Source organism: Podarcis filfolensis (assembly GCF_964270895.1).
Source record: "Podarcis filfolensis genome assembly, chromosome: 11".
Lineage (NCBI taxonomy): Eukaryota > Metazoa > Chordata > Lepidosauria > Squamata > Lacertidae > Podarcis > Podarcis filfolensis.
Genome location: NC_139613.1, coordinates 42,285,262 through 42,305,431, shown reverse-complemented (window position 1 = coordinate 42,305,431; position 20,170 = coordinate 42,285,262). Strand labels below are relative to the sequence as shown.

The 20,170-nt window shown below is 40.8% G+C and overlaps 1 protein-coding gene across 3 annotated transcripts in view; it reads left to right on the top strand.

The window, feature by feature from the left end:
• MCC (MCC regulator of WNT signaling pathway) overlaps window positions 1-20,170 on the top strand; it is a 208,797-nt gene that overhangs the window by 19,330 nt on the left and 169,297 nt on the right. The window contains exons 2-3 of one of the 3 annotated variants that reach the window (XM_083576624.1): window positions 487-734; window positions 16,018-16,229. In XM_083576624.1, the coding sequence (XP_083432750.1) occupies window positions 487-734; window positions 16,018-16,229 (460 nt within the window). Of the gene's footprint in view, window positions 1-486; window positions 735-14,753; window positions 14,782-16,017; window positions 16,230-20,170 lie in introns of those variants that run through there. The other 2 variants (XM_083576625.1, XM_083576627.1) reach the window with 2 other exon arrangements.

The window sequence follows — 20,170 nt, the reverse complement described above, 5'->3', positions numbered from 1 at the left end:
ATATGTTCGAACCAGGACCGTCTTTAGCATATGCGCCACCGGGGTGCAAAGATCCGCCCAGCACCTCTTTTTTTAGGGGAGGCGAAATGAAAGTTGTTAAGCTTTTTTTGGAAGGGGGGTGATCACTCACACACGCTTTTGTTTGATGGTACAGAGTAAGAGAATGACGGAGGATGGGAGATGGGGGCTTCCGCTTCATTGCTTTTCACTGCCGCTGATGGTATGCATTTGGTGCCCGGGTGCACCACACCCCTTGCACTCCTGGGTAGAGATGGCCCTGGTTCAAACATCACTTCTGTAGCTGAAATCTTATCTCAAAGTTCCTTTTAAGAAATGGGGGGGAAATGAAGTTACTTTATCAGACTTGAAAACTTCTTTTGAATTACTGGCTACTAATCATCCAATATAGAGATGCTTGTCTTTGTACTCAACTACAGTTGTTTGGGTCTTCTCTTTCTCCCTTTCTACTTTCTCTCATGTTTCTAGGAATGACTTGCTGATGGTTTGCCGCCAACTGAACATGGAGGATTCTGTGGCTGAGATCATGCATCAACTTGGCGCAGATGAAAGTGGGAAGATTTCCTTTCAGGAATTCACACGATGCCGCATGCAGCTTGTGCGAGAAATCAGGAAGGAAGAAGTGGAACTCTCTGTGAAATCAGATGACTCTTGCAGAAAGAAAACATTAAGGGATAGAATAGCTTCCTGGCCAACAAGCAGTAATAACAGTTTGGGTAAGCGTTGTTTCATTATGCCTCCATTGTCTAAAAGTAAAGATTACACAGATACGGCCACCATCGTGGTATCATCTAGTTCAGGCTTCCTCAACCTCAGCCCTCCAGATGTTTTGAGACTACAGTTCCCATCATCCCTGACCACTGGTCCTGCTAGCTAGGGATCATGGGAGTTGTAGGCCAAAAACATCTGGAGGGGTGAGGTTGAGGAAGCCTGATCTAGTTTACTGGAGTAAATCATTTTCTTTCCGGCATGCTTGTTTTAGCATCATTTGCGGAATTTGTGCATGTATTTTAAACTATACATATTGGGAACACACTACAAACTGCTATGTGTAAAACATTTTGCTAAACATGGCTGTACATTTATTTCCTACGTCTATGCACAGGTGTGCTTTGGAAAATGGATCAAGTGGTCGTCAAGATCTCCCCATTGATACTTGCTTAGTTCTCAAGCTTATGGTTCTGGCAAGTAGCAACAGCTTGTTTCTCTGCATGAAAATAGAGAGCTGGGAAAGAGGATCTTAGGCTGCATTTGTTTCGGGCAGCTCTGCCCCTAATAGTTGTTTATTGGGCTTTTTAAAAAAAAACACCTGAAGTTATAGGACCAGAGTTAACACGATCTCATTTTGACTGAAGTTCCACAAAACCAGGAAATTGATGCCTTTATAGATGCACCATGTGATCAGCAGTGATGCTGTACGTTGTCACAGACTGATGTGGTGTTTCCCCTCTGTGGTGTTAGGCAATGATGTGTCCTTGCTTCCATCTTATTAAACTTCTTCTTGACTGATCTTCCCACAAATGTGGGTTCAATAACTTCTCATCCTCTTGCAAACCTTTTTAGAACTTAGACGATTGCTCACTTGATTTGCAGATTACTGTAGGAAAGGATATCTAACTATACAAAATAATATATATATATATATATATATATATATATATGAATAATATATATATATATGAAGGCCAAGTGTTTCAAGACCATGGATAGCCACAAGTTAGAGCAAGTTGATTCCTGCAAGTATCTCAGGAATAGCTTTCATTACCAACTGGACTGCGCAATGCAAATTAGCACAGTCCGAATGAAAATATACACTAATTGCATTGCCTTGATATTTCTCCACAAAAAGCGTTAAATTCGTTGCAGCACCCTATGAGTGAACACAGCAAAAGTTGCAAAGCAGAATTTGTATGGAGCCTCAATCTGGTTTTCTGGGCTTAAGTTTTCAATAGGAACAGCTTGGTGTTTCTTTCTTGGACCTATACTGGGCACACCTAAATGTGTTGCTAGTACTACCCATAATCATGGAAGTCAGACTTAGCTCATTAAAACTTGGAATGGGTATACTTTACTCACTCTGAATCTGCTTTCCTGCCCCTCCTATTTCTCTGTTTTATCAGCTATTGCTCAATTCTTTTGTATCTATGTGGGAAAGAGAGTTAATGGGGAAAGTTTCTGTTGCTGGTTCGTCTTCTTTTTATCTGCTGTCTTTGTACCTAGTGCAAATCCATGGTTTAGAGAATAAAAGATACAGATTTGAAAAAAGCTACATGCATCAGCTAATGGACCACGTGCAGTACTGTCTGGGCCTGTCTTAGTCTGCTTTTAAGAAATTCATATCACATCTACATTTTTCTTAGTACAGAATAACAGTTTCGTTGGCACATTTTAACGTTTTGCCCTCTAAGATCCTACATAGCAAATTAGCCAAACATCTCTTTAAGGATAGGTGCCATCCATGCAACTTATTAGAGCTTGAAAAAGTTTCTCCTGGCCATTGGATGCTGCACCAGATTAAGTTTCCAAACCGAACTGAAGTTTATTCGGAGGCATCCTCACTTTTAATGGGTTGCAGTGATCTTACCTAGAGGTTTCCAGAGCATAGACGACAGAAGTTAGGCTATCTCTCTCCAGATATGGTGGCCCTGCCAAAGCTGATGGGTCAGCAATGGATAGGGAAGTACGTTCAAGCTATATACCCTCTCATTCAAAGGGAGCAAAGATTGCAGCCTTGCTGGTAGCATCAACTTCTGTACTTTAGTTTTAGTATAGAACATGCATTCAACCTGTATAGGATGTCAAAGTAGGGCACATAACATTAAGCATTCCATGAACTGCTTTTTGGTGGAAAGGCCTTCTTAATTCACATCTTTTTCTGGATGCCTTTTAAAAGGCCATTATGTGTGAAAACATACTTTGTGCTGTGTGGGTAGTATAGACTGTTAAGGGTTATTTTATAATAGCAAGATACGATATTTTGCAATCTCTTAAAAATTCCTTCATTAATAGAAAACATATGTTCTTTAAAAACCTGGTTTCTCATGAAGTCTTAGCCTTTTAATTACGTATATTATGTGAAACTGTTAGTATTTTGCTATCCTACTTGGAGCTGTCTGAGTTCACAGCCCAGATACTTAGAAGAATATAAGCATTTCTTCATTTTATATTAGGTTATATATAAATAAGTAAATGCAATTTTGTTAAGTGGGTATTAGCTTCCTAGTAAGTTTACTTACCCTGTACGGGCAGGGGTACCTTTACCTTTTTAACTTTACTTAGGATTGCAGGTTTAGTTGCCACCAGGGTGGATTTGATTGAAATCAAATCAATTTAAATCACGATTTAAATCACTAGTCAGTAAGACTTGATTTAAATCACTAGTCAGTAAGACTTGATTTAAATCATTTTTTGACAGAAAGACTCATTCTTGCTGGTATAATCTTAATATTTACAACTAGGTGAAGGTTTCATTATTGGATTAATAAATTTTCAGAATAGTTTTTACAGTTATATCAAAAATTACTGATTTGGTTATACTATTAGAAATACATAGACCGATAATTATGAAATTATTGTGAGGTTTAGTAAGTTAACTATATTTGGACAACTTTTCTGCTGTACTTTATTGGAAGGCGAAAAACAATAATTTCCTTAATAACAATTTAAACAATTAATTTAGCTAAAACAATAACATTATAGCATATGTATCCATATTTGTTAACTGATGTGGTTAAACTTTTTTTAAAAAAACAAACAAACAAAAACCTTAGACTGAGTTTTAGCACACATGAATAACTTAAAACAAATCCTTATTTCCTGATGAATAGCCTTTGGATTGTAATGAAACTTAAATAGAAAACTATCTTTAGAAAGATTTTTCCTCCAAAACATTTTATTTTAAAAATCCAATTTAAATTAAAAAACTGATTTAAATAAAAAACATCCTATTTTTTAAAAAAAATCATTGATTTTTATCCACCCTGGTTGCCAGCCCTTGACATGATAGTTTTATTAGATTTGTAATATGAGAGTGAATAATTAACTGATCAAGGCCAGACTCTTAAGCACTAGGCCATGAATTGGGGAACCTGTGACCCTTCCAATGTTACGGGACTACATATCCCATCATCCCTTATCATTGGCCATGCTCGTTGAGATGGGTGGATGTTGGAATCCAACAGTGTCTGGAGGGGCACAGGTTCCCCTCCTCTACTTTAGGAGATCATTTAAACCATTGTTTTCCAAACTTGGGTCGCCATCTGTTTTTGGACTACAATTCCCACCATTCCTAGCTATTAGGACCAGTAGTCAGGGATGATGGGAATTATGGTCCAAAACAGCTGGACACCCAAGTCTGGGAAACACTGGTTTAAACCCAGAATGAAAAAAACCACACCTATGCCTTAGGCAAAGATCCCAAGACGACCTGGCTGGTAGCCAGATTCTGTGTCCAGATTTGTAGGCACAGATCATCCTCTAGAATAAAATAGCTTACTAGGGAAAAGCTGAAGTCGCCCTTTGGGGCCCCACAGGGTCAATTTTTATGGTAGCCCGAATCTCAGTTGCACGGGTATAGGTACACTATATATCTCAATTTTAACTCATGAGCTATTGCTGCAATCTGCTCTAATTGTATATTTTATCTTTATGAACGCTGTCATCATTGTGTTATGCGAGCTGCTCTTTGGCCGTAATAAATTATCTATCTAACACACCTATGCCTTGTTCTTATCTTGTTCTAAACAATTGCCTGCTAAAAGTATGGTCTTTGTTTTGTAGCTCAATTTCAAACTAACTTTATAAATAATTTTATAAACTATACACTTCATTTGCCAATTGTTTAAAAGTATTGGTGATAATTTTGTATCAAGAATGTGAGCAAAAGTTACTTTGAAATAAAATTATGCTTTTGTGCAAGTCTTTGTTTAATGTTTACGCTGAGGGATACAATTGCAGTGATAGCTGTTTACAGCTTGAACTGTGTCTAGCTACTGCCCTTTTTCTGAGGTGTGTGCCTGATCCTGGCTACTTAAGTTGAAAAATTCCAGAGAAACTGTGACTTAGTTCTCTAGAATTATGTTTCATCATGTATGAGATTGACACTGACTTTGCTGCTGTTCATTGGTGAACTACACAGCTCTTTTCACCAGAGGGTTAACTGATAAGATAGCATTAGAGTGCCACCTACTGAAAAAAAGAAGACAAAACAGTCCGGAAAATCTTTTGCACAGGTTGGAGGGCTGGGAGAGACGTGATTGTGCAAATGAGGTGGTTTTTGAGCTTTAAGAATGGGGCAGGTATAGAACACAGGCCATTGAAAGTATCCAATGCGTTGATAGTCTGAAACAGTCTGAAGCTGTTCTGCTTGTAGAGAGTTAGCATATTGCTAACGTTTGTCCAATGGAATTGAGCCAAATGCTAAAAGTACCTAATTTTGACTAGATTGGAAATGTGATTTGCCAGAGTATATACTGATCCCTCAATGCAAAAAGTGAAGTTACAGGGAACCAGGCAGAGGGCCTTCTCGGTAGTGGCACCCTCCCTATGGAATGCCCTCCCATCAGATGTTTAAGGAAATAAACAACTATCTCACTTTTAGAAGGCAGCCTGTATAGGGAAGTTTTTAATGTTTGATGTTTTATTGTGTTTTAAATATTCTGTTGGGAGCCTCCCAGAGTGGCTGGGGCAACCCAGTCAGATGGGTAGCTAACAACAACAACAACAATGATGTTTTAGCTCAGAACTCTACGCCCTCTTCTGCTTTAGAGTTTGGCTGTAAAATTTCATGGGCATTTAGTTTTCATGTTGGTCTTCTGATGATATAAGATTACGGCTCTTATTACTATGCACAGCACTCTCCAGAATAAGCGTTTGTAGGTAAGTAATACCTCTTTTTAGTGGAGCCAAGGGATAAAAAGAATATTGGGAGTTCTCATACAGAACAAACATGCAAATTGATTTTAAGGCTTGTGGTCATAACAGCAGATTGACTTTTTATGTGTATTGGCACTGAGTTTGTATTTCTATTATGTATGCTTTAAATGCCATCGCTGGCGTTGTTGCACACCATGCTGGGAGTAAATTAATGTTAGCAGGTAGATGTACTATCTTCAGATGGCTACCATCGCCAACTAAGCTTTCTTCTGAGTAGACCCACTGAAATCGAAGGTCCTAAATTAGTCATTTCAGTGGATCTGCTCTGTGCAGGACTAACATTGGATACAACCCGAGTTGGGAATAAGCTTCCTTGAAGTGAGCAGTGTTTGCTTAAGAGTAAACATGCATAGAATCGGGCACTCCTGTCTGTAAATAGATTAAGACAACATGACTTTCCAAGGAACTATTTATCTTAGTTGCAGAAGAGCATTGGTCGGGAAAAGTGGCAGTCATGTAATACACAGAACAATCTAACATGAACAACTTGGTGGTAAACATGTTAACTGTGTTTTGATCCAAGGTTTTACTCCCATTAGCATAATGTCAAGATAAATGACCTATTGTAAGAACTGTGCATCCCATTTTCTGTGTTCTCTGCAGCTGATACGTGCAGTTTTCATTAAATTGTCTTGTGTGTGAGTAATGGTGTAGGTCAGTCTTAATTAAATAGAAAGCAAATGATTTGTTGTGACTCCCCTCCGAAACAGATATGCCATACTGTAGCTTTGCTGGCAGTCACTTTATTTTTGTTTTCTGAACTTCAGGGGGAAGAGCTCACTATTATGTACCGTATTTTTCCCTCTATTACACGCAGATTTTTTCTCCTAAAAAGTAAGGGGAAATGTCTGTGCGTGTTATTGAGCGAATGTGTGGTCCCTGGAGCTGACAAGCGCGAGTGAAGGCAAAAATCAGGCAAATATCAAATCGTCCAGAGAAGGGAGGAAAGGAGGAAGCTGCTGCTTTCCTGCATTCTGCCTCAGGGTCTTACTGCCCACCCGCTTCTGTTTCCTTACTGTGTTTGCTCAAACGGAACAAAGAGCAGAGAAAACCCCTCCCCTCCAGGCAAGCAGAGCGTCCTTCCTTCTAATTCCTCTCCGTGCGTCTGGGACTCGAAGGCAACATGCAGGTTGGGGGGGGGGGAGAGAGAGCTGGTTGGCTTGTGGGGGGGGGGGACTTTTGCCTTCCTTTCCTCCCTCCGGTAAAACCCCTCTCCTGCATTCTTAGCCAGCTGCTTCTCTGCACACCCCTCTCCTTGTCGCTTCTATGTTTTTCCTTCCCTCCCTACTTAAAACGTGGTTCCAATCACGGATCCACATGGATCCTCAGGATCTTTGCATTGAGTCACCCCAAATTCACCATCAGATCACATAGCATGTCCATGGCTACAGCCTGCACCAAAAAAATCACGCACCCACTGTTGCCTGGGGCTGCAATGGTACAAAAACGTGGTTACAAAGCATGGATCCACATGGATCCTCAGGATCTTTGCATTGGGTCACCCCAAATTCACCAACAGATCACATAGCATGTCCATGGCTACAGCCTGCACCAAAAAAATCACGCACCCACTGTTGCCTGGGGCTGCAATGGTGCAAAAACGTGGTTACAAAGCATGGATCCACATGGATCCTCAGGATCTTTGCATTGGGCTACCCCAAACTCACCATCAAATCACATGTCTGTGGCCGCAGCATGAAGCACAAAAATGATACATCCACTGTTTCATTCAGAATTTTTTTTTCTTGTTTTCCTCCTCTAAAAACTATGTGCGTGTTATGGTCAGGTGCGTGTTATCGAGCGAAAAATACGGTAGCTAGAAACATAGCAGCCATGCAGAAGAGGGAGATATCAGTAGACTAAGGGGGACACTGAGGTATGCACAAACACATAAAATCTGTCGCGGGGGGACCCTAAGGGGAGAAATCTCAAAATTAGCTACTTGGGAACTAAATGACATGGATTTTTGAGTTGGGGGGGGGGCGATGTTGAAATAAATTTGGCTTCTTTATAATAGAATGTTTTCCCTTAAGCAGAATCTGATAAAATTGGGACATATATATTGTTGCTCTGATCTTTCAAGGCTTGCATAATAAATTCTTATGCATTTTTATTGTCTTATGCATCCTATAATTACATAAAAGGAAGAATCGTAGCATTTGTTCTCTATAAAAGCTGTGAACTGGTCATTAATAATGGGTGGGTTGGAGAAAAAAAGGGGGCATCTCAATTTGTAGGCTTCAGGTTTGTAAATCTGTCACGTTTATCGCCCCGGAAAATAACTTTTCTGTATGCAAAAGTTACCTATAGAATTGCCAGTGTTCTTACTTTGAAAGACTTGCTTTCACCTGAAGTATTTTTTAAATTGGAGCTGGAAATGGGATACTGCCCTGATAATTCCTCATACAGAAGCAGAAGTAAGTGGGGGAGAGGCAGCTGGCTGGAAGAGCAGGAGAGGTACAGTGGTACCTCAGGTTACATACGCTTCAGGTTACATACGCTTCAGGTTACAGACTCCGCTAACCCAGAAATAGTGCTTCAGGTTAAGAACTTTGCTTCAGGATGAGAACTGAAATCGTGCTCTGGCGGCTCAGCAGCAGTGGGAGGCCCCGTTAGCTAAAGTGGTGCTTCAGGTTAAGAACAGTTTTAGGTTAAGAACGGACCTCTGGAACGAATTAAGTACTTAACCCGAGGTACCACTGTACTGGTATTGGTTAACACCAAGCCTAGTGTTTCCCAAACTTGGATCTCCAACTGTTTTTGGACTACAGTTCCCATCATCCCTAGCAGCTGGCGACCCATGTTTGGGAAACACTGACCAAGCCCCTTATCCACCTTGCAAAAGCAGCTGCTCTTGTTTCTGGGAGTTATTTTCATCAGCACTGGGCCCCACTGAGCCTGTAGACCATCAGCCTGAGTGGCTGCAGCTGTTCAGGATTCTCTCCCCAAACCAGCTCACCTGCACTGGTGTCTTTGGTTTAAGGCAAGGGCTCAGCGCCTTTTATTGTTTTGTAGGCTTTGTGAGCAATGTTTATCTCCTTCTCTGGAGGTGAGAGACTGGATGTGGTCTACATGTGGATGTGAGGCAGGAGAGGAGTGTGGAATTTTTGTGAGTCACATCTGGCTTTTGTTTTTGTAAATGTCTCCTTGTGGATTTTCCCCCAGACACCGTCCTCTGCTGCATTTCTATGTCTTTGAGGTGGGTCAAAGATGTTACGTGTTGGGGCCAGGGTCAAGGGCTGGATGGGAGTGGGACTGGTATCCATTGGTGAGGAGGAGTCCATCAGAACCTTTGCTCTTTCTGCTTCGCCCACTGTATTTCAGAATCTGGGGATACTGGGCAGCCAACCCTCTGGCCTGGTGGTGCTGTTGCTAAATCCCTTGTCTGCCCAGAATAAAACACCACTCATCCATTGTCAGGGTTGGAGCCAGGGCTTAGGTCAGCAAAATAAAACAATTAGTCACCCAAGGCCAATGAAGTTAACTGCTTATTCAAGGAAACAAACCACAGCTCCGGCCTAGTGTTATACTCGGCAACCTTTTCCAGGTCGAAGCTGTTGCGAGTACTGAAGGTCCTGGCCTTTCCAATGTCCACTAGGACTCTTGTCCAGGGTCTTTCCCACACTGTGATTATTATTTCCATTGTACTGTCTCTGTGTCCCTGCCCCATGTACGTTGAGGCTGTGATTATTATTTCCATTGTACTGTCTCTGCCCCATGTACGTTGAGGCCAATGGTAGGGCCATGGAGGTTCATGCTTGCCACAGGGTCATTGCCTGTACTTTGGGGCAAAGATCTACCCTCCATTTATTTCAAAAAGTGCACAGTTTAATGTTCAAGTTCCACTGGTTTTGGTGGAACTGGAATTCTCCGAATTCTCCTGATTTGTGATTCATGGTTTTCTCTAGTGATTCAATCATGTGTTAAGCCTATTCTTTACATGAGTATCTCAAAGTCTAGCAGCACAGTGCATACTTTCCTTTTTTAGCAGTGGATTTTACTGGTGTATAGTTGAGAACTATAAGCATTATATGAGGAGAAGTCACCATTATGCATGGAGTTAATACGAATTTTGGCATTTAACTCCTGCCTTGGCTCAGTGCACTGCAGCTGTTCTCTGATTGTTCAGATATTGTTGTGATTCAGTGGAGATTTTGCGTATCATTTTTCTCATAGAAGATGCAGCTGTAAATCTTACAAAACAAAGGTATAGAATGAGGATTCCTTTATATTTATCTTATGGTAAAACATAAAACAATTACTGGTTTCTGGAAAATAGTTTTCTTATGTCTGCGTCCTAACTTCCCTTATCAGGTGCTTTAAGGAGCATGTATGCTCACTTAAGGTTCATAGGTCAAAACAATAAGGTCACAGTGAAATTTGCTTAATAATGATTTCACTGTGACCTTGTTTTGACAAATCATAGCAAGGTAGCTTAAAATAAAATACCAGCCTAAAAGCAGAGTTACCTTCTTAAATACCGAAAAGAAATAAACCGACATAAAAGCTGTTCACCAGGCACTGATTACAAAATAATGGGAGTGCCAGATTCCCTGTAGAGGAAATGCAGATATGATAATGGAGGGCATCATTGAGAAAGTCCTGTTTCCTGTCGCAATGCAGCATCCTTTGGAAGTCAGAGTGACCCAGAACAGAGCATTAGACACCATTCTTAACACCCAGGTGGTTTCACACAAGGAAAACTGGTCCTTAATGTACCAGCCACTTAGGGTCAATATCTGCACTTTGAATTGTGTGTAGGAACAGATGGGAAGGCAGCGCAACTCTTTGTGAACTGAAGAGATGTATTCCATTTGTCTGATTTCAATTAATCAACTTACTGATGTGCTCTGCACTAATTGCATTTCTTCAGCAAGCAATACCATGTACTCTGAATGAGATGCTATCGGTGCAGGAATAACTGCGGCTATACCAGGGGTCAGCAAACTTATTCAGCAGGGGGCTGGTCCACTGTCCCTCAGACCTTGTGGGGGGCTGGACTATTCCTATACCCCACAAATAACCCAGAGATACATTTTAAATAAAAGCACATATTCTACTCATGTAAAAACACCAGGCAGGCCCCATAAATAACCCAGAGATGCATTTTAAATAAAAGGACCCATTCTACTCATGTAAAAACACGCTGATTCCCGGACTGTCCGTGGGCTGGATTTAGACGGCGATTGGGCCAGATCCGGCCCCCAGGCCTTAGTTTGCCTACCCATGGTCTAGACCAGGGGTCAGCAACCTTTTTCAGCCGTGGGCCGGTCCACCGTCCCTCAGACCATATAGTGGGCCGGACTATTTTTTGGGGGGGGGGGATGAACGAATTCCTATGCCCCACAAATAACCCAGAGATGCATTTTAATTAAAATCACACATTCTACTCATGTAAAAACACCAGGCAGGCCCCACAAATAACCCAGAGATGCATTTTAAATAAAAGGACACATTCTACTCATGTAAAAACACTGATTCCCGGACCATCCGCAGGCCACATTGAGAAGGTGATTGGGTCGCATCCGGCCCCCGGGCCTTAGGTTGCCTAGCCCTAGTCTAGACTGTCTTTATCAGGAGAGACTGTAACTGGTGCATTAGCCTAAGCTTTTGAACGGTGCTTTGTGCCAGTGCGATTGAGACTGCTTGGATAAGGCTATCAGCACCCCTAAACTACCAACCTGATATTTCAGGGGAAGTTCAGCACAGAGGAGGTGGGTTTTATCCCTCCATATGCCTTTACAATACCCTTGGGCATCAACAACTGAAACTCATTCAGCCACCTAAATAAGACGGCACTTTCAACAAGATTTGCAAAAAATAGTGTCCAAATCAAAGCAGCTATAAATACAGGATATATTATCCTTAAAATATTTTACAAACAGGACCCTACAGGCCTCCGAGGGCTCATGTCATTCTGAAGTTAACACATTTTTGCCTTTGAAGCAAGCTTTTCAGTGGGATTGGGAAATTGCAATTTGCCCAAGGCTATGGAATGAACTTAATGAGTATTAAAGATTGAACAGCTAAATAAGATTATTCCGTGAGCCCCAAGGATAGATAAAATGGTTACTAAATATTTAGTAAATATTTTAGCGTGCACATAGTAACCAAAACACAGTTATTTCCCAAGTGTACTTGTGGTTATACACAGTGCTATTTTTCTAGAAGAATAGGTGCTGGAACCACATGAATGCGTCCCTTGTTCTTTTATAATGCCAGTGGTGACCACCTGAAAGGTGCTGGAACAGAGTTCCGGTGAGTTCCAGCTGAAAAACAACAACCCTGTTTATGCTTAAGCCAGGTTATGTCACAACTCTTTTGTGTAGAGAGCAGGCTCTGGTAATCCATGTGTGTAGAGCAAGGACTACTCGCTGTGAGATGCTGCCATTTTTACAGTAGGACATTCTTGACTTTGTGGAACATAGAACAATATTGAACCTTCTTGTCTTTGTGTTCACTTACCCTGAAGCTAGTAAGTTTCGATAGGGTGCTTTGAAAGGAGGACATCATAATCAATGAGAAAAGAGTCGCCAAACTTGTAAAGAAATAACAATCTTTGTGCTATGGCCTGTTCGTAGATCACAAAATGTTATGAATTTATCCCAAGAATGATTGGGCTTGGCATGAAATAGGATTTGGTTTTGTGTGCTTGGAACTACCCTTTGTGGTTTTCTGCTATTGATTTCTCTCTTCCTCTTTCTTTGTAGTTTACCAAGAAGTATGTTCTTCATTTCTGTAGCTGCACCATTAGTCTAAATAAATGAATTAGCTTTTCCCTTGCTCTTGTTCATCTTGACATCATACAAATCTATAACTGATCTGTTTTATCCAGTTAACCTATTTGGTTTAATTTATATATTATTTTTAAAAAATGGTTTGACCAATTGAAAATATGAACCTGATTAGCCAGGGCACCAGGTAATTTAATTTTTTGTCTCAATTCAAAAGCTAAAATACTGGCAGCTGAAAACATCTTAAAGGCACTCTTGTCTCACAAAGGTGTTAAAGTACTTGAAAAATCAATTACATCTAGTGTGTAGCTATGCAAAATGACCTAACAGGCATCAGAAGTCCAAGTTGCTGTTTCCTACACTCAGTATAATGTTAGAATATGATAAACACACTCATCTCCTTGGGATCAATTGTCCATTACAACTGAAGATCACCTGCTATTGATTTCAGTTAAAAAGAAAAACCATAAGGGGAAAATGTGTTTGATGCCAGAGGATCGAAGTAGTGGAGAAAACAGATGTTTATAAATAGTGTTTCCTCAAGCTGATGTATGTATTTTTATTGCAGGAAAAGGCATTTTATATAGATTTGTGTCTAGATTGTTTTGAAAATAACTTTATCCTGCACTATGTCCAGCATCTTAAAATAGTCTCTGTTTTTTTAAATGAGTCTTAGGAAGACTGAAAATAGACTTCATTGATACGGTGTGAACCAAAATGCTCATTTAAAAAAATTTTTTTTTAAAGGTGCACAATTGCTACTAATCGTTCGGCACTTCACTGTTTGGTTTCCTTTCACACTTAATCATTTTGAGCAAATTTGATCAATTTAACTGAAAATGTGATGCAGACATGACTGTGTAAACAAACATAAAACTGTTCAGCTAGATCAGTCAAACACACTCCTATAAATATCCCAGCAAAATTTATCATCATGGGTATGCTTAAGGTTACTAAGAGATGGTATGGCTATGTTAGGTTTTTAAGATGTTCAAGTTTGTATTTCAACCTACCCTGTAAAATGGAAGGTAAAGTTATACAGTATTTTGTTTTTTGAAGCTCCACCCCTCAAGGGTTATAAGCTCATTTTTTCATAGTGGTTTATTGTAAAGGAAGTTTCTTAACTTGCATGTTGTGTTAAATACATACTTTGGTGTTATGTGATTTTTTTTATTAAAAAAAAATAAAATCACATTTCTGGGTAGAGTTAGGACTTGGGAACTCAGGCTTTCACAGTTTTGTCTCCCCTTCTCAATCCAGCTGTTACTTGTGTCGGGAAGGAAGCTGCTGTGAGGGAGGCTGGCATTTAGGGTAGGTGGAAGTTGTGGCGTTGGAGTGAAGGGTGCTGGAAGATAACCAGGAAATAAAATTAAGATAATAGAATTGTAGAGTTGGAAGGGACCTTGAGGATTATCTTCTAGCCCAACCTCCTGCAATGCAGGAATATGCAGCTGTCCCATGTGGGGATTGATCCTGTACTCTTGGCGTTATCAGCACTATGCTCTCTAACCGACTGAGCTATCCACTGGGGAACACCATGAAAAAGTTAAAAATGAGGATGGGCAATATTCTCTTGAGGGTGTGAGGGTTACTTTACCCTACATGGGATTGTTAAGAATTCCCTTCTTCCCTATGGAACATACTGGGAGGTATTTTACTAGTTTGATATGAATTGCGACCAACACTTCAATATACTGTCGTAATTTCTGTGGTTAGCTTTAGCATTTCTGGGGTGTTTCATACTTTTCTGAGCTGATTATGCTGTTACAGTATAGTAGTGATGGTGGCGATTGTTTCTGCTTGGGAGCTCAGAATGTTGAATGTGTACTCAGTAAAGCTTTATTAATATGTGCACGTAATTGTTCAATAAAACAGTTTCTCTGCTGCTACTTCAAGAGCTTACGGCCTACTTATCCTTACATTTTAATCTAATAAGCTCATTGTCTCAGCAGAACATTTTTATCCAGTCTGTTTTCAACAGAATATGTTCTGTTCTATTAGCTGTAGAAGTATTAAGGTAACTGGGTAGTTGTTTTGAGGCCCAGTAATCAAATCTCTGAACTGAATATGAGCAAGTGTTGAATGGTGACAAGAGGTATCCGTGTTAAATATATTATTCTTATTCTTATTTATTGTTTTAAATTTGTATACCGACCTATACCCGTTGATCTCAGGGAGATTCTCAACATAAAATCACAATATGAAAAACATAAAATACATAATAAAGACAAAGACAACTCGATAATCTCCCCTTTCACAACACATTTGAAAAGGGCAGCAGATGTCATTCAGTCCATGGCCTGGTTTTCGCCTGGTGCCTAAAGGTATATAGTGAAGGTGCCAGCTGACCCTCCCTGGGGAGAAAAGAAAAGGCCTGTTCTTGTGTTCCCACCCTCCAGACCTCTCATGGAGGAGGCACCTGAAGAAGGGCCTCAGAAGATGATCTCAGGGTCCTTGTAGATTCACGTGGAGAGAGGCGGTCCTTCAGGTACACTGTGGCTTGAGATCACTTATCTGGAAGTGCACTCAATCAAAATTTGTGGAATTTTGATGTAATTTATTTGGAGTGTGATTTGCTTCCCTGTTGACCCTCTGCTGGACCTGAGTTAACAAAAGGGGATACCAGTATAGAAATTTGTTTCCATGCACACTCCCAGCATGGAATGAACCGGGTCATTATAAGGCTCCTCAAGTCCATCTGGGGTCTGTAGTCAGACCACACAAAGGAGAGAAGGCTGAAGTGAGCAGGCAGGCAAAAAAACAAAACAAAAACCCTGCTCTGGTGATTGGTGCAGGTCGTTAAAAACATGCAAAGGAGTCTGTTCTGAAGTGTAACGGTTTCTGTTGCACAAAGGCTGAAGAAGAATAGAAGATTCATATGGTGTAGCGTTGGTCTTCTTAGAAGAGTCATTGGTGCTGGAATGCCTTTGTGACCAAAGGGTGGAATTATTATTAATAGACTATCAATCATGTGCACGGGGCATTACAAATTAGCAGCAAGAAGACAGGCCCCTGGAAAAAAAGAGCAAAGGAAACTTAAAATATCATATTCAGCCCATGAGTTTATGGTGGAAGTGAAATTAAGCAGGGAAAAACCATGTATTCAGATTACTTATATGTATTTAATTTCAGTAGGGGCCGAGGACCAGGGCATTGTCTCAAGAACTCCATGGAAAATGCGAGGTTTGGGAAGAGATTGGAAGGAAGGAAGGTGTTATCATGAAGGTTGCCTCAAGATCTCAACTTCTGTGATCACCAAAGTGGAGAAGATGTGGAATTGGACTGTTCACTTCCTTCTAATAAACTAGCCTTCCCCTCCCCTTTTTCCTAGGTACCCTCTCAGGAGCTAGAGAAAGTTGGGAATATGATTCTGGAGCTAGAGACCTTCAGAGCCCTGACTTGCACAGTCGTTCAACTCTGCAGAAGTTCTTGGACTATGGAGGCAATGCTATGAATCAACAAGTTGCAATGCAGAGACTTCTTACACAAGCTTCCAATTTTAGTAATTCAGTTGGAGGAAGTTACCTGGAACTTGCCAATACTGTGAGTACACTTTTAGTTCACTGAAAAGTCTTGATTTTTTGTGTTTTTCCCTCCCCCCCACCAACTCAGATAGTAATTAATACTTTAACTCATAGTCCATAGGAAAACACCAGGTGGCTGTTTTCATCTGAGAGAACATCATTAAATTTTTATTTTTGTAAATAATCAGTCCCCAGCACTTGCTTTGTTGTTGAGGATTGCTATTCAAAAACATCTTGTTTCCATAACTTATTTGGTTGTGCTTCTATGATTTATTCAAATTTGACTACTAAAAAAACTAGCATGTAAAATCCGTTTAGAAATTTAAATTAGCCGGGTGCAAGTTAAGTCTTTATGCCAGAATAGCACAGAAGGAAAAATCAGTCTATTATTTATTGGTTTTGTTTTTGTTTTCTTGAAACTGCATTCTGAAAATTCCTTGGGGTGCAAACACGATACACTCTCACTACAGAGAAGACTCGTATACATTCTCAATTCTGTTTAAGGAAAGCCTAAGAGGAGTTGTTGTCGTTACCAGCTGAGCAGGTCGAGCCTTTGGAATCTTGCTCCTCAGTTTGTACAGACTAAATGAAAGAATGAATGTGCGTTCCTTGCCAGGCAATGGATTGGAAAGTAATGGTATATGGAAAAGAGTGAGTTAAGCAATACTATGAAGGCATTGCCAAAAGGGTAGCTGCTGCTTTTTTGATGAGGGTTTGTTGCGAAGCCGAACTTTCACAGCTGGTTTTAGATGACCAGGGATTGGCGAGGGAGTTGGTAATGCCACAACTTCAGGTGTGCTACATCCTTCCATGGGCTGAGAAGCCAACGCTACATGCCCATTGTGCTCCCTACCTGCTGTTTAGCTGCTATGGACTGGGGGAAGGTGCCATATCCCTTGATGTGGTGTGCCTTATTGTGGAAATTTGGAAGTAGTGTGCTTTAGACTACAGACTTGGTTTTTGAGATAGATTAATATAGTAGTACCTAGGGAGATGATTTCATGTACACCAGGGATGGCAAATCTGTCATCCTTAAGACATTGCTGAGCTATACCACCCAACATTCCTGACCACTTGATATGCTAGCTGAAGCTGGGAATCCTACAACTTGTTAGCCACTCCTGATTTACACCAACTCCTCTCCACCTCCTCTGTGCTAGTCTGATATATATTATGATCCCTCTAACATTTGGATTTGTGTTTGGTTTATTTACACCACACGTTTTTTCACAATTTTGTAGGATGCACCCATCTTTTCCCTGTCTTCCTCAAGTCCCAATACCTTAAACATTCTCATTTGCTTGGTTGCTGTTGATTCATGCATGTTCAATCATTTGTTAGTTACATTACTTGGGAGCCACCCAGAGTGCAACCCAGTCACATGGGTGGCATATTGATGATGATTATATTTTGCTGTTTGTTTGTTTGTTTGTTTTTTACTTAAGAAGCTTTTAGTACAGGAGTGTACATTCGTCATGACCAGGCTTAGCTAGATTGTGCCCACTGGTAACTTTCTCAAAAGGAATTTGCAATGTGAGAGAGCAGGAGGATCTGTAAGAGTTTTTATGTGTGCTGGACAGAGGGCAAGTATATGAGGGAAGGAGAAGGGGTGCCTGAATGTGTATGAATTCAGGATTGTGTGCATGTAGGGAAGAGGGTGCATGCAAGAGTCAGGATGTGCACACAGACAACAAAAGAGAGGTGGAGAACACAAAAGTCCTGCATGAGTAAAAATCTGCAAAGAAAGAGTGTCTAATTCCATATGTATTTAATGTTCAGAATGTGTGACTGAGCAAGAGAGTTTGTGCAGATGTAAGAGAGAGAGAACGCACATGAAATTATGCACCTGAAGGTGAGAGAGAAAAGAAAGGTAGCAGGGGTATGTGCATATGTGAGTGAGAAGGTGCCTGAGGGTGTGTTTGTGAGTGCATGCACACACGCTTGTAGCTGAGTGAGTGTGTGACGGCAAGAGAGTGTTGGCATACATCTGCTGGATGAAGAGAGGCCAGGTGAACAAGAACGTGTATATGTATACATAACAGGTGGGCGAAGCTGCAAAAAGTCCCACAAGAAAGTGTGCTGCATTCGATTGTATGAAAGAGAAACAAGAGTGCCTGTGTGCAAATTTGTCCAGACTTTTGATAGACTGTATCGCTATTGCTGGTGTTTATTTTAGTTGGCTGCTTGTAAGTATCTGCCTTGTTCATAGTACTTGTAGGATGTATCTCAATTTGTTTTAAAGGGTAAGAGCCCATGGAATTGCATATGCAGCGAAGAGCGGATAGTAAATGTTTCAAATAAATAAATGTGCTTGCCATTGAGACATTTTTCTGTATGACTTCTTACGGACGCTAAAGTGTGTGCTTTACGTGCATGAAAGGCAGATGCTCACTCATGTGAACTTTTGTAAGGGAGGAGGGGTGTGTGTGTGTACACACACACACACACACACACACACACACGTGTGTGAGAGAGATGTGCATGTGTGAGAGGAAGCGTATGTGGACCTGCCTTTGAAATGAAGTTTCCCTTTATGTAAACAAACAAAACTAGATGCTGCTGGGAGTTAGAGAGGCAAAAGGTCTGAAGTGGGGAGCCTTTTCTACTTGTGCAGTTCGGACCTTGACTATGCCATTCTTTCCCAGAACCACGTATCCACTGGCCACACGACATCTTCTAATACAGAATTAGCTCGGAGAGCGGGGCACATGTATCTCTCTCTTTCCTTCCAGTTTGATTTCTGCATCAGCAGGCAGAATTCACACCTCATTGGCCCCCAAGACTTTAGTTTCCAGTCCTCCTTCACATGCTAGCATAGCTACCAAGGTTCAGTGATCTGACCAGATCTCCTTAAATTTTATAATCCAAGCCACAAGTGTCTTATTTAATGGGAGCTGTAGTCAAACAACATTTGGAGAGTCACATTTTTGTTTGTTTTTCGGTGTTTACACATTTCTTCTCTTTTGAAACTAAAGGTTCTTGATGTAAAACAAGCTTTAAAATGCAGCAACTAAATAATAATGAAATATGATGCCACAGCGTAGTATGGAACTCAGAATTAAAAGAGGGCTAAAATGGATTAACAGGATAAAAACAGAATTAAAACTCCAGAAACGAGGTTCTCACATAATGATAAAAAAGACTTAGTAGCCATGCACCAGCACCAGTGGGGTTGGGGGTAGGGGTCACCCAGAGATGGCGTCTGGGGGAAGGTGACACTAAAGCTGTGAAGGACCTTAAAGATCTAAATGAGCAAAATTAGGCTTGGGAACCGCCTACAAGAACCATATTTTCTCTTCCTACGCTATCATTTGGGAATATGTTTTTGCAGATGGTAGTTAACCCCTGAGCAAAGCTAGCTTTTCCAGGAGTGCCCTTCCCATCTTTATTCTCAGACTGCTGCCATCCCAACACTATTGAGAAATGGAAATTCATATTGCCTGCAAATTCCTAATACAGTGGTATCTCGGGTTACATGTGCTTCAGGTTACAGACTCCGCTAACCCAGAAATAGTACCTCGGGTTAAGAACTTTGCTTCAGGATGAGAACAGAAATCAGGCTCTGGCGGCGCAACGGCAGCAGGAGGCCCCATTAGCTAAAGTGGTGCTTCAGGTTAAGAACGGACCTCCGGAACGAATTAAATACTTAACCCAAGGTACCACTGTATTCAGTGGTGCCAAGGTGGGCCTCTTTTCCAGTTAACTGTGTTTTCTCTTTGTCAGATTGAAACTCGAATGTCTACTATTTATAACCAGTCTAACTTGGATTGTGATTGATTACTTCAGCTTATACAAGTAGCTTTTATCCGCACTAAAAACAGAAATCAAGACTTATCACTGGGGGTTAAATTTATTTCAAGCTGCAATGCAAATTGATTTTGGATGGCTGCCCAAAAGAACATTAATGGTCTCCTCACACTGAAATAATGGGTTACCATTTGTCTATTTAAGGCATACACA